This window comes from Macaca nemestrina, chromosome 18 (assembly GCF_043159975.1).
Source record: "Macaca nemestrina isolate mMacNem1 chromosome 18, mMacNem.hap1, whole genome shotgun sequence".
In the NCBI taxonomy this organism is placed as follows: Eukaryota; Metazoa; Chordata; class Mammalia; order Primates; family Cercopithecidae; genus Macaca; species Macaca nemestrina.
Window position 1 is genome coordinate 538,688 of NC_092142.1, and position 14,505 is coordinate 553,192.

Consider the following 14,505-nt stretch of genomic DNA (forward strand, 5'->3'; position numbering starts at 1 on the left):
GGATAATGCTGAAAAAGAAAAGTAATGACAAAGGACTAACCTAACGTGATAGTCTAACATAATATCAAGTTATAGTAATTAATTATTATGGAACCTACACATAGACAGATCATTGGAGGAGATAAGAAAGATCAAAAAACAGATCCAAGCAAACATGAGAATTTAGCACATGATAAAGACAGAAAAATCAATTAGTGGAAGTAAGGTGAATTATTCAATAAAATTATATTGGAACCAGATAGCCATATGGACAAGAAAATTATGTTGGCCCAATCAATCACCATTTGGCCACACTGTGGCCTGTTATAACTCCTGTTCCACAGGGTTCCAAAGGCAACCAAGCAGTTCATCCACAACTCTTCCCAAGTGTCCAGAAAATATCAATTCTTAGGATGAGCCTTCACCTTATGCCAAGACAAACACATTTAAAAACAAGACATACTTTGGGAGGCCAAGGCAGGCAGATCACGAGGTCAGGAGTTCGAGACCAGCCTGGCGGATATGGTGAAACCCTGTCTCTACTAAAAATACAAAAATTAGCCGGGCGTTGTGGCACACACCTATAGACCCAGCTACTCAGGAGGCTGAGGCAGGAGAATCGCTTGAACCCGGGAAGTGGAGGTTGCAGAGAGCCGAGATCATGCCATTGCACTTCAGCCTGGGTGACAGAGACTCTGTCTCAAAAAAAAAAATAAAGACATAAATAGTCTGGAGGAAAATAAGGGAGTTTTTTATTGTTGTTGTTAATACTTTTGAAGAGCAGAGCCAGGCGCGGTGGCTCACGCCTATAATCCCAGCACTTTAAAAGGCCGAGGCAGGTGGATCACCAGGTCAGGAGATCAAGACCATCCTGGCTAACACGGTGAAACCCCTGTCTCTACTAAAAGTATGAAAAATTAGCCGGGCGCGATGGCAGGTGCCTGTACTCCCAGCTACTACAGACTAAGGCAGGAGAATGGTGTGAACCCGGGAGGCGGAGCTTGCAGTGAGCCGAGATCGGACAACTGCACTCCAGCCTGGGCACGAGAGGGAGACTCCGACTCAAAAAACTAAAATAAAATAATTTTGGAGAGCAGAACGTCTTTCTATTTAAAACAAAACTAAGAAACCACAAGAGATTAGACTGAAAACTCCATAAAAATCAAAACTCTGGCAAGAACTACACAGAAGCAAACAGGGTAACTATAGCTTTGTCACAAGACCTATTTTTACATTAAATATATAAAGAACTCCTTCAAATCTATAAGGAAAGAAAATCAAACAACCCAAGAGAACATTAGGCAAAGGTTATAAAGAAGTCACTGAAAAGGAAATCCAAAAGGCTCCAAAAACAGGAAAACACGCTTTCTATCTCAATTGAAAGCCAAATAAACATTAAAATTACTACCAGATACAATTTTTCACCTACCAGATTAACAAAGATTGAAAAATCTAACCTATTAAAAATAAATATGCAGCCGGGCGCGGTGGCTCAAGCCTGTAATCCCAGCACTTTGGGAGGCCGAGATGGGCGGATCACGAGGTCAGGAGATCGAGACCATGCTGGCTAACACGGTGAAACCCCGTCTCTACTAAAAAATACAAAAAATTAGCCGGGCGAGGTGGCGGGCGCCTGTGGTCCCAGCTACTCAGGAGGCTGAGGCGGGAGAATGGCGTGAACCCAGGAGGCGGAGCTTGCAGTGAGCTGAGATCGGGCCACTGCATTCCAGCCTGGGCGACAGAGCAAGACTCCGTCTCAAAAAAAATAAAATAAAATAAAAATAAAAAATTAAAAAATTAAAAAATTAAAAAATAAAAATAAATATGCGGCTGGGCGCGGTGGCTTAAGCCTGTAATCCCAGCACTTTGGGAGGCCTAGACGTGCGGATCACGAGGTCAGGAGATCGAGACCATCCTGGCTAACACGGTGAAACCCCGTCTCTATTAAAATACAAAAAAAATTAGCTGGGCGAGGTGGCGGGTGCCTGTACTCCCAGCTACTCGGGAGGCTGAGGCAGGAGAATGGCGTGAACCCGGGAGGCAGGGCTTGCAGTGAGCTGAGATCCAGCCACTGAACTCCAGCCTGGGCAACAGAGCCAGACTCGTCTCAAAAAAAAAAAAAAAAAAAAAAAAAAAAAATGCTCCTTATCCCTTAGGCCCAACCATGCTACTTCGGGGATTTAACATTACAATAATTCTCACTTTGGGAGGCCGAGGTGGGCGGATCACAAAGTCAGGGGATTGAGACCATCCCGGCTAACACTGTGAAACCCCGTCTTTACTAAAAAAAAAAAAAAAAAAAATTAGCCGGGCATGGTGGCAGGCACCTGTAGTCCCAGCTACTAGGGAGGCTGAGGCAGCAGAATGCCGTGAACCCAGAGGCAGAGCTTGCAGTGAGCTGAGAAGGCGCCACACTGCACTCCAGCCTGGGCGACAGAGTGAGACTCCATTTAAAAAAAAAAAAAATTACAAGAATTCTGCCAAATGACAATACATGGAAAGGACGTTTGCACTTTTCGTATTAGCAAAAGACTGAAAACAAGTTTACGTCCATCAATGAAGAGGACGAGATAAACAAATCACAATATGTTCATCTCATGGAATTCACTGTGGCCGGTAAAAAGAACAAGGATGCTCCACAGGTTCTGATTCTACATCAAAGATGCAGACATGAAGTGAAAATGAAAACAGGGGCAGAACAGTGTGTATGGTGTGCGTGCCTTTGCTTGTGCTTAGTTTTAAAAAAACGTAAGTGCAGGCTGGGTGCGGTGGCTCATGCCTGTAATCTCAGCACTTTGGGAGGCCAAGGCGGGCAGATCACGAGGTCAGGAGATCGAGACCAGCCTAGCCAACATGGTGAAACCCCATCTCTACTAAAAATACAAAAGAAAATTAGCTGGGCACAGTGGCGCATGCCTGTAATTCCAGCAACTCGGGAGGTTGAGGCAGGAGAATCGCTTGAACCAGGGGGTTGGAGGTTGCGGTGAGCCAAGATGGCGCCACTGCACTCCAGCCTGGCGAGACTGCGAGACTCGTCTCAAAAAATGAAAATAAAAAAGAAATGCATACGCCTGTATTTACACAGAAGGTCCTGGAAAGACACAGAAAAATGGTAACAGTAGTTACCCCTATGATGGAAACTGGGGGTCAGTGGTAGGAAAGAACTTTCTTTTCATAATCTAAAGTCCTTTGTATCTTTAAAACTTTCTGCCATATCAACAAGTTCAAAAGTAATTTTAGGCCAGGCGCGGTGGCTCAAGCCTGTAATCCTAGCACTTTGGGAGGCCGAGGCGGGCGGATCACGAGGTTAGGAGTTCAAGACCAGTCTGGCTAACACGGTGAAACCCCGTCTCTACTAAAAATGCAAAAAATTAGCCGGGCGTGGTGGCGGGCACCTGTGGTCCCAGCTACTCGGGAGGCTGAGGCAGGAGAATGGCGTGAACCCGGGAAGCAAAGCTTGCAGTGAGCTGAGATCGCGCCACTGAACTCCAGCCTGGGTGACAGAGCCAGACTCCGTCTCAAAAAATAAAATAAAACCAGAAACTGAACATTCATGATGATGAAAAATCAAAAGTAACCTACATGCCGTCCACAGGGGAAGGCAATAGCCTGCAGTTAAGGGTGAGGTTGATCCGTGCTTGCAAAGGCAGACAGAGTTCCAAGGTCGACGTCACAGAACAATTCGTGCAATGAAAAACCTCACGCAATGTTCTCTTTTTCTGTGGATAGATCTGCATCTATGCACAGGGCAGACAATTCCCAACACGGCCAGGGGTGATCCTTGTGCTGGCTGGAACTGGGGGTGGCAAAGACAACTTCAGATGGTCGCATAACTTTTTTTTTTTTTTTTTTTTTTTTTTTGAGACGGAGTCTCGCTCTGTCGCCCAGGCTGGAGTGCAGTGGCGCGATCTCGGCTCACTGCAAGCTCCGCCTCCCGGGTTCACGCCATTCTCCTGCCTCAGCCTCCCGAGTAGCTGGGACTACAGGCGCCCACAACCGCGCCCGGCTAATTTTTTGTATTTTTAGTAGAGACGGGGTTTCACCGTGGTCTCGATCTCCTGACCTTGTGATCCGCCCGCCTCGGCCTCCCAAAGTGCTGGGATTACAGGCGTGAGCCACCGCGCCCGGCAACCTTTTTTTTTTTTTTTTTTTTTTTTCGAGACGGAGTCTCGCTCTGTCGCCCAGACTGGAGTGCAGTGGTGTGATCTTGGTTCACTGAAACCTCCGCTTCCCGGGTTCAAGCGATTCTCCTGCCTCAGTCTCCCGAGTAGCTGCGATTATGGGCACGCACCACCACGCCCGGCTAATTTTTGGGGTTATTTTTTTTTAGTGGAGACGGGGTTTCAACCATGTTGGCCAGGCTGGTCTGTAACTCCTGACCTCAGGTGATGCGCCCGCCTCGGCCTCCCACAGTGCTGGGATTACAGGTGTGGGCCACAGCGACTGGCCTTGTTTGCGTAATTTTGTATTTTCTCAAGACGAATACATCCAAAACTCATTTTATTTTACTTTATTTTTTAAAGGCTGGAGACTGATGAAATGTCAGCAGTAGTTACTCTGGTGTGGTGAACAACGCATGATTTTAATTTTTAAATTTTTTTTCCTTTTTCTACTTTTCAAATACTCTACAACGAGCAGGTCTCGAATGCCCAGCAAAAGCTAAGCTCCGCGAGGCGGCCCGGGAAGGAGGCGGCCCCGCGAGCGCCAGGCCCCCGCCCAGCGCTCACTTACTTGTCTGGGACGCCGGGTGCTCCTGGCTTCTCTGGAAGGGGTACCTGAACAGCAGCTTATTGCCCCTGCTCCCCGAGCTCACCAGAATCACGCTGATGGGGCTGGTGTTGTCCCGCATGCCGCCGTGGGGGCGGGGCCGGGGGCGGAGGGGGCCTGGGGAGGACGGAGCCGGGGGAGGAGGAGGTCTGAGGAGGACAGAGGCGGGGGCGCAGGGGGCCTGAGGAGGACGGAGCCGGGGGAGGAGGGGGCCTGAGGAGGACGGAGCCGGGGGAGGAGGAGGCTTCAGGAGGACGGAGCCGGGGGAGGAGGAGGCCTGAGGAGGACGGAGCCGGGGGAGGAGGAGGCTTCAGGAGGACGGAGCCGGGGGAGGAGGAGGCCTGAGGAGGACGGAGCCGGGGGAGGAGGAGGCTTCAGGAGGACGGAGCCGGGGGAGGAGGAGGACTGAGGAGGACAGAGGCGGGGGCGCAGGGGGCCTGAGGAGGACGGAGCCGGGGGCGGAGGGGGCTTGTGGAGGACGGAGGCGGGGACGAAGAGGGCCTCAGGAGGGCAGGGGTGGAGGCGGAGGGGGCCTCAGGAGGACGGAGCCGGGGACGGAGGGGGCCTGAGGAGGGCAGAAGTGGAGGCGAAGGGGTCCTCAGGAGCCCGGGCCGGAGGCGGAGGGAGCAGCGCGACAGTCATCAATCCACGTGCCACCCTCCGAGCTCGCGAGAGTTCGGCGACACTGCCCGGAGGAGGTGCTGAGGCGACAGCCGGGGGAACGGCGCAGGCGCAGGCAGCGGAATGCGCAGGCGCAGGGCCTTCTGGAAGCCACCGATCCGCCCCGGTGCTGTCTGGAGCCCTCCGAGTCTCGCTTGGCGTACAGGTGCGGATGGGAAAGGCGCGGGGTCGAGTCAGCATCCCTCTTGATGTTGGTTTCTTCATTTTAAAAATAACACTTGCTTTGGAGAGAAAATTCAAACTTGGAAATATAAAGTATAAAAAGATAAAAGGAAAAAGTTAAAAATCACTTCAGTGGCTCACAGACTTAAATTAAGTGCTAAAACAGACTTAAATTAAGTGCTAAAACTGCCAAATACGGGCCGGGCGCGGTAGCTCACGCCTGTAATCCCAGCACTTTGGGAGGCCGAGGAGGGAGAAACACGAGGTCAAGAGTTGCCCAACATAGCGAAACCCCGTCTCGACTAAAAAATACAAAAAATTAGCCGGCCGTGGTGGCGGGCGCCCGTAATCCCAGCTACTAGGGAGGCTGAGGGAGGAGAATCGCTTGAACCCGGGAGGCGGAGGTTGCAGTGAGCCGAGATCACGTCATTGCCTGGGCGGCAGAGCGACGAGATTCCGAATTAAAAAAAAAAAGAAAGAAAGAAAAAGGCCGTTAGAAGTGGCTCACGCCTGCAATCCCAGCACTTTGGGAGGCCGAGACGGATGGATCACGAGGTCAGGAGATCGAGACCATCCTGGCTAACATGGTGAAACCCCGTCTCTACTAAAAATACAAAAAAAAAAAATTAGCTGGGTGTGGTGGTGCGTGCCTGTAATCCCAGATACTCGGGAGGCTGCGACAGGAAAATCGCTCGGACCCGGGAGGCGGAGCTTGCAGTGAGCCGAGATTGCACCACTGCACTACAGCCTGGGCCACAGAGCGAGACTCCGACTCAAAAAAAAAAAAAAAAAAAAAAAAAAGCAAACACTTGGAAGCTGATAGGAGATCTTTGAGACCTTGGACGAGGCAGTGCAGCAGCGACTGCAGAAAAATAAATTAAACTTCAGATTAAAAACTTTAGTGCGGCCGGACATGGTGGCTCACGCCTGAAATCCCAGCACTTTGGGAGGCTGAGGTGGGTGGATCAGGAGATCAGGAGATCTAGACCCGCCTGGTCAACATGATGAAACCCCGTCTCTCTACTAAAAATACAAAAATTAGCCAGGTGTGGTGGCGCCTTCTTGTAATCCCAGAGGCTGAGGCAGGAGAATCACTTGAACCCAGGAGGCGGAGGTTGCAGTGAGCCGAGATCATGACACTGAACTCCCGCCTGGTGACAGTGCAAGACTCCATCTCAAAACAAAACAAAAACGTGTGCTTTAAAGGACGCCACCAAGAAAATTAAAAGTCTACCTACAGAATGGGAGAAAATATTTGTAAGTCACATATCTGATAAGGGAATTGTATCTAGAATGTGGGAACCTTACAACTCAACAATAAAAAGACAATCAATTGAAAAATGCACAAAGGATATGAATTTTTTCCAGTGCATTATGCAAAGAGCCAATAAGCACCAGAAGATGCTCAGCTCACGGTGGAGGCTCGTGCCTGTGACCCCAGCGCTGAGAGGCCGGGAGCTCCAGACCAGCCTGGGCAAAAGTGCCAGACCCCGTCTCTACAAAAAATAGAAATTAAAAATGCTCAGCATTATTAGGCATTAGGGAAATGCAAATCAAAACTACAAATAGATGCCACATCACACCTCCTACGACGCCTATAATCAAAAAGACAAAATAAGCGTCAGCAGAGGTGTGGAGAAACAGGAATCTCTCTCCTGTTGCTGGGAATGTAACAGGCTACACTCGCTGTGGAAAACAGGCCGGCAGTTCCTGAAAGGTTAGAGTTAACATGACACTCAGCAAATCCCACTTTTACATATATAGCCAAGAGAAATGAAAGCATATGTCTACACAAAAACATGTGTGTTCTTAGTAATATTATTCATAATAGCCCAAAGTGGAAGTATTCCGAGGGTATATCAACTGATGAATGGGTGAATATGGTATAGTTCGTTTAAGGGAATACCATTCAGCCATAAAAAGGAATGAAGTGCGGCACATGAATTCATCTTGAAGACACGGTAATATATGATTCCATTTATATAAGATGCCCAGAATAGGCGAATCCATAGAGACAGAAAGATTAGTGGCTGCCTAGAGCTGCGGGGGGGTCAGGGGAAATACGGAGCTATTGTTAATAGATACGGGTTTTTTGAAGGGGAACGTTGACTGTGGTAATGGTCACACAGCTCTGTGAATGTGAATACACTAAAAGACGTGGAAGTGTACACTTCAAGTGGATAAGCTTTATGGCATGCAAATTGGTATGGTATAGTAAATTATATATCAATAAAGTTGTTCTTTAAAAAATCACCCCACCCACCCTATCCCAGGCTTCTCCAGGTGGTGACTAAAGTTAATAGTCTTCTTTGGCTGCTTCCAGAACTTTCCCAAGCACATCAAAGGCATCAGAACCTAACCACTAGACTGAGGGGTGAGCATTTTCACTGTTGCAAGTAACCCTCTTGCACCAACACTGACACTAATGTGTATTTTGCAGAACAGATTTTTGGGTTGGCCTCACCAGGGTGAAGGGTATGTGTATTTGAAATGGCTCAGCACTACCAACAGGTGTGTTTTCTTGCACAGGGCTGCATAAGTTGTTTTTTTTTTTTGAGACGGAGTCTTGCTCTGTCACCCAGGCTGGAGGGCAGTGGCACGATCTCAGCTCACTGCAAGCTCCGCCTCCCGGGTTCAAGCGATTCTCCTGCCTCAGCCTCCTGAGTACCTGGGATTACAGGCGCCCACCATCACACCCAGCTAATTTTTTGTATTTTAAGTAGAGATGGGGTTTCACCATGTTACTCAGGATGGTCTCGATCTCCTGACCTTGTGATCCACCCGCCTCGGCCTCTCAAAGTGCTGGGATTACAGGCGTGAGCCACTACGCCCGGACTGCATAACTTTTTTTTTTTTTTTTTTTTTCCTGAAATTCCCAGAAAGGAAAATGGCGTCTTGTTCTATGTTGCATTTCTTTGATTGAGAGAGTGAGCTGCATCACTTGATTATTTGCAGAGAATTGCTTTTCTTATTTTCTTTACAGGTTTTCTGTTCTTGGATGGTTTGGCTCTGTTCTTTCTAAGGAATAGATAACCTCTGTTACAGATTTTGCAAGTCTTTATCCCAGTTGTGTGTGTTTTGATTTCATGTATAATCAAAAGGTTTGTGAGTTCTCCCACACTTCCCAGGAGTGCCTCTGGGATGGAAATGAGAATGCAGGAGCAGGGCTTGAGGCTGGAAGGGTGAGATGGGACAGATGGGGGTGGGGGAACCCAGGGCAGTGGCCGGTGGTGGTAATGGAGGACTCCTCACAGGGACACGGGGCGTCTGTGTGCGACCGACCATGCGAATGGAGCAAGACTGTGACTCAGACCTCCCTCTTCTGACCTAATCATGCTGCTGCTCTGATGGGCAGAACCTTGGGGCTCCAGACTGGCCATCTCTGGGCTCAAAGGATCCCACTGTTCCCCAGTTACCCTCTCAGGGTTGGCCTCCTGACACTCATTGTTCATTCTTTTGACTATAGTCAATAATAATGAGCGCTCGAACTGGTGAAAGCGCAGGGAGCTCACTATGACCCCAGCCCACAGAGGTCCTGGGTGTGTCCCTGGCCTCGCAGCAGCACTCTGGATCCCAGTGCCACCCTCATGTCCATGTTTGCACCTCATCGGCTGTTAGAAATGAGACATCATTGCCACACCCTGGCCTGAGGGTCAGTGGGCCTTACTTTGGACCTCAGTTTCCCAACCAGTAATAAGGTTCAGAGCAGATGGTCCCAGAGTGAGTCCCAGCTCTAAGTTCTCCCAGTGTCTCCTGGACAATGAAGTGCCAGGGCCAACCTCCACTTGCTACAGGGGACATCCTCAGTCTCTTCTCTGCGAAGACCCCACACCTCTTAAGTCCTCCTCATTTTACATTTAAATAACTGTTTCATAACCTGCTTTTTTGAAGGTAAGTAGATTTTTGGAAACTGAAACCCCTGACCCTTCTTCCCAGCCTGGGCCTGCCCTTGGCAGGACAAGAGGCCTTATCAGTCCTGCCACTTGGTCTGGGCCTCATAGGGACACCACCATCTGCAGGAGGGCCGGGTGGGGTTCACAGACGCTATCTGGGACTTGCCTGGCCACCTCCACCATCTCAGCTGAGTGTTAGTACCCCACCATGGAGAACCACTCACACACAGTAGTAATAAAAATAATATAAAATTCATGCTGCACGTTGCTGAGCGCCTTCCCAACACTGAGGTGGGGGCTAGTCTAATCCCCATCATAGAGGTTAAAACAGTGAAACTAGGACTTACAAGGCAAATCAGCCTGTTCAGGGTCACTGAGGTTCCGCTCTCATAGGAGGGTTTGCAGATGCCCAATCCAGCATTCTACAGAGTGTCCAATGGCTTGTCAATGGCCAGACACCCTCTGAGCTCAGCCTCAGCTGCTCAGGCACAGAACATGCCTGGAACTTGGAATTCAGGCCAGAAACCAGTGGACACCAGCATCCTATACTCGCTGCACAGGCTCAGGCTCAAACCAAGACTCAGGGACAAGAAGAGACAAGTCCCAGCCCCAGCCAGCCTCTCAGCCCACACAAACCATGAGGGCTTGTTTTCTGCTTCATGGAAGCCTCAGACATGTTTCATAACCTCCTGGAGCCTCTGTTTCCTTATCTTTCCAATGTAATGATGGCCAGGTGCAGTGTCTCATGCCTGTAATTCCAAGCACTTTAGGAGGCCGAGGCGGGTGGATCGGCTGAGGCGGGTGGATCGGCCCAGGCGGGCTGGCCTCAAACTTGAGCTCAGGAGTTTGAGGCCAGCCTGGGCAACATGGCAAAACCCCGTCTCTACTAAAAATACAAATATTACCCAGGCTTAGTGGTGCGTGCCTGTAGTCCCAGCTACTCAGGAGGCTGAGGTGGGAGGATCACCTGAGCTTGGGAAGTTGAACCTGCACTGAGCCAAGATTGTCACACTGCACTCTAGCCTAGAGGACAGAGTAAGAAGATCTGTCACAAAGCAAAGCAAAACAAAACCCAACTAATGATAATAAAATAAACCCTCCCTCACAGGGTGGTTGTGAGGGTCAAGTACCCAGAATGAAGAGTGTTGGTGCCATGTGCAGAACTTAGAAAGTGCTCAACAAATCTCAGCCAAGCAGACATGGACTCCCTTCAACACAGTCAATCCCAGGTGGACTATTGCCAAATGCAAAAGACAACACAGTAAAGCTTTTAGAAATGTGGTCTAGTGGCCGGGCGCCGTGGCTCATGCCTGTAATCTCAGCACCTTGGAAAGCTGAGGCGGGCAGATCACAAGGTCAGGAGTTCAAGACCAGTCTGACCAACATGGGGAAACCCTGTCTCTACTAAAGATTCAAAAAATTAGCTGGGTGTGGTGGTGTGCACCTGTAATCCCAGCTGCTTGGGAGGCTGAGGCAGGAGAATTGCTTGAACCTGGGAGGCGGAGGTTACAGTGAGCTGAGATTATGCCATGCACTCCAGCCTATGAGACAGAGTGAGACTCCATCTCAAAAAAAAAAAAAAAAAAAAAAAAACGAAAATTTAGCCGATGGTAGTGGCACGTACCTGTAATCCCAGCTACTCGGGAGGCTGAGGTAGGAGAATTGCTTGAGCCTGGGAGGCAGAAGGTTGTGGTGAGCCAAGATGGAGCCACTGCACTCCAATCTGGGTGAGAGAGTGAGACCCTGTCAAAAAAAAAAAAAAAAAAAAAAGAAATGTGGTCTAAAAGACTCTCTTCACTTTGAGAGAAAATTTGCATGACATAAAGATAACCATTTTAACGAGAACAATTCAGTGGCATTTAGCACATTCAGAGTGTTGTGCAACAACCACCTCTCCCTAGTTCCAGAATTTTCATCGCCCCAGCCGGAAACGCCCTCCTCACTGAGGAGTCCCTCCCCGCCTTTCTCCTCCCCGGCCCTAACAACCACTGATCTACTTTCTGCCAGGATTTGCCCCTTCTGGACATTTCCTAAAAATGGCTTATCTAAGCCCCACCACTTCATGCAGCACGCAGCCTCTTGTGTGTGACTTCTTTAACTTGTTGTAATATCTCGAGGCTCGTCCATGTGGTAGCCTGGGCCAGAACTTCGTTTCCATGGCTGAATAATATCTCACGGTGTGGAAATACCGCCATTTCCTTCTCTGTTCATCCAGTGATGGACATTTGTATTGTTTTCACCTTTTGGCTATTGGGAATGGAAGGGAATAACATTTTTTAACTGGATTTTTAAAGTCACTAGTTTGACTGCATTAAAATTACAAACTTTTGTTTAACTAAAATATCATTAAGATACAGAGTTGGGGGAGATCTAACACATAAAAGTGACAAAGGAATTATATCCAGAATATTTTTGAAATTTCTACAAATCAATGACTGGCAACACAGTGGGAAAGTGGCCATGACTAAAATACTTTAATAAAGAGGAAACCAAAATGGCCAGTAAACATGGGCTCAACCTCACTAGTTATCAGGAAAATGTAAATTAAGACCACAAGAGAAACCACTACACACTCACCAAAAATTACACACCCATCAAAAGGCTAATTTTTTTTTTTTTTTTTTTTTTGAGATGAAGTCTCACTCTGTTGCCCAGGCTGGAGTGCAATGGAACGATCTCAGCTCACTGCAATCTCCGCCTCGTGGGTTCAAGCAATTCTACTGCCTCAGCCTCCCGAGTAGCTGGGATTACAGGCGTGCACCACCACACCCAGCTAATTTTGCATTTTTAAGTAGAGACGGGGCTTCACTATGTCGGCAAGGCTACTCTCGAACTCCTGACCTCATGATCTGCCCGCCTCGGCCTCCCAAAGTGCTGAGATTACAGGCATAAGCCACCATGCCCAGCCTAAAAAAGGCTCAAATTTAAGAAGACCAGAAGTTTGACAGCTATGGTTAGAATGTTTATCTCCTCTAAAACTCTTGCTGAAGCTTAATCACCCTGTGGCAGCGCTGAGAGGTGGGGTCTTTTGGGTAAGGAGGTTGGATCATGAGGGTCCTCCCTGCAGGAATGGATTAATGAGTTGTCATGGGAGTGGGGCTGGTGGCTTTATAAGAAGAGAGACCTGGCCGGGCGCGGTGGCTCACGCCTATAATCCCAGCACTTTGGGAGGCCAAGAAGGGTGGATCACGAGGTCAGGAGATCGAGATCATCCTGGTTACATAGTGAAGCCCTGTCTCTACTAAAAATACAAAAAATTAGCTGGGCATGGTGGTGGGCGCCTGTAGTCTCAGCTACTCAGGAGGCTGAGGCAGGAGAATGGTGGGAACCCGGGAGGCGGAGCTTGCAGTGAGCTGAAATCGCGCCACTGCACTCCAGCCTGGGTGACAGAGCGAGACTCCATCTCAAAAAAAAAAAAAAAGAAGAAGAAGAAGAAAAAGAGAGACCTGAGGTGGCGCACAGCATGCTCGACCCCTACAACCTGCGATTAATACTCTGTGCCACTTTGGGAATCTGCACAGAGTCCCCACTGGGCTTGGAACGTCTCAGCCTCCATAACTGTAGGAAATAAATTCCTTTTAAAATAAATTCCACAGTCTCAGGTATTCTATTATAAGCAACAAAAAATGGAGTACTACATCCACTATATCAAATGTTTAGAAGGAGTTGGAGCAAGGAGAATGCTCGCACACCCCTAGGGAAAACATGAGCTGGCTAACCACTCTGAAAAACAATTCGGCATTATTTACTAAAGTTGAAAATATACATGCCCTATGACCCAGCAGCTTTACTCCTAGGTATGTACGTACAAAATAGAATTTCAGGCGTGTGGGCACCAGGTGACATGTAAAGGGATATTTACTGCAGCATTATTCATAATAGCCAAGAACTAAATAACGCAAAGTTCTAGCCCCAGTACAATGAATAAATTGTAGTATATTCCTACAAGGAAATATTAATAGATACAGCAATGAAAATGAACACATATAACATGGCTGGTAAATCTGATAGACATGAGAGAGTGAAAACAGACAAACATTCAGTGTGCAGACAGTTGGGTTAAAAATATTTTTTTTTTTTCCTTTTGAGGCAGAGTCTCGCTCTGTCACCCAGGCTGGAGTGCAGTGGCCAGATCTCAGCTCACTGCAAGCTCTGCCTCCCGAGTTTACGCCATTCTCCTGCCTCAGCCTCCGGAGTAGCTGGGACTACAGGCGCCCACCACCTCGCCCGGCTAGTTTTTTGTATTTTTAGTAGAGACGGGGTTTCACCGTGTTAGCCAGGATGGTCTCGATCTCCTGACCTCGTGATCCGCCCGTCTCAGCCTCCTAAAGTGCTGGGATTACAGGCTTGAGCCACCATGCCCAGCAAAAATATTATTTTAAAGGCCAGGCTCGGTGGCTCACACCTATAATCCTAGCACTTACAGAGGCTGAGGCGGGAGGATCATTTGAGGTCAGGAGTTCAGGACCAGCCTGGTCAACATGGCGAAACCCCATCTCTATTAAAAAATACAAAAATTAGCCAGGTGTGGTGGTACATGCCTGTCATCCTAACTACTTGGGAGGCTGAGGCAGGAGAATCACTTGAACCTGGGAGGCAGAGGTTCAGTGAGCCAAGATCGCACCACTGCACTCCAGCCTGGGTGACAGAGTGAGACTCCGTCTCGAAAATAAATAAATAAATAAATAACCAACAGATTGCGTAAAGTGGCTCATACGTGTAATCCAAGCACTTTGAGAGATCAAGGCAGAAGGATCACTTGAGCCCAGTAGTTCAGGACAAACTTGAGCAACATGGTGAAACTATACCTCTACAAAAAAAAAAAAATTAGCTGGGCATGGTGGCATGTCCCTGTGATCCCAGCTACTTGGAAGGCTGAGGCAGGAGGATAATTTAAGCCTGGGAGGTCGAGGCTGCAATAAGCTATAATCGTACCACTGCACTCCAGCCTGGGCAATAGAGCAAGACCGTGTCTCAAAACAAACAAATAAACAAAAGCCAGACAGACACAAATGAGAGCATT

The 14,505-nt window shown here is 48.5% G+C and overlaps 1 protein-coding gene across 13 annotated transcripts in view; it reads right to left on the reverse strand.

Moving 5' to 3' along the window:
* Nucleotides 1-4,990, reverse strand: part of LOC105485931 (NPR3 like, GATOR1 complex subunit) — a 61,825-nt gene extending 56,835 nt beyond the window's left edge. For 7 of the 13 annotated variants that reach the window (XR_011616214.1, XR_011616215.1, XR_011616211.1 and 4 more), the window contains exon 1: nt 4,711-4,876. Coding sequence is in view for 4 of the 13 variants with exons in the window: in XM_071083750.1 (XP_070939851.1) it covers nt 4,711-4,828 (118 nt within the window). In the remaining 9 variants the exon portion in view is untranslated. Of the gene's footprint in view, nt 1-4,710 lie in introns of all 13 variants that reach the window. The other 6 variants (XM_071083752.1, XM_071083751.1, XM_071083753.1 and 3 more) reach the window with 4 other exon arrangements.
* Nucleotides 4,991-14,505: the final 9,515 nt, after the last annotated feature.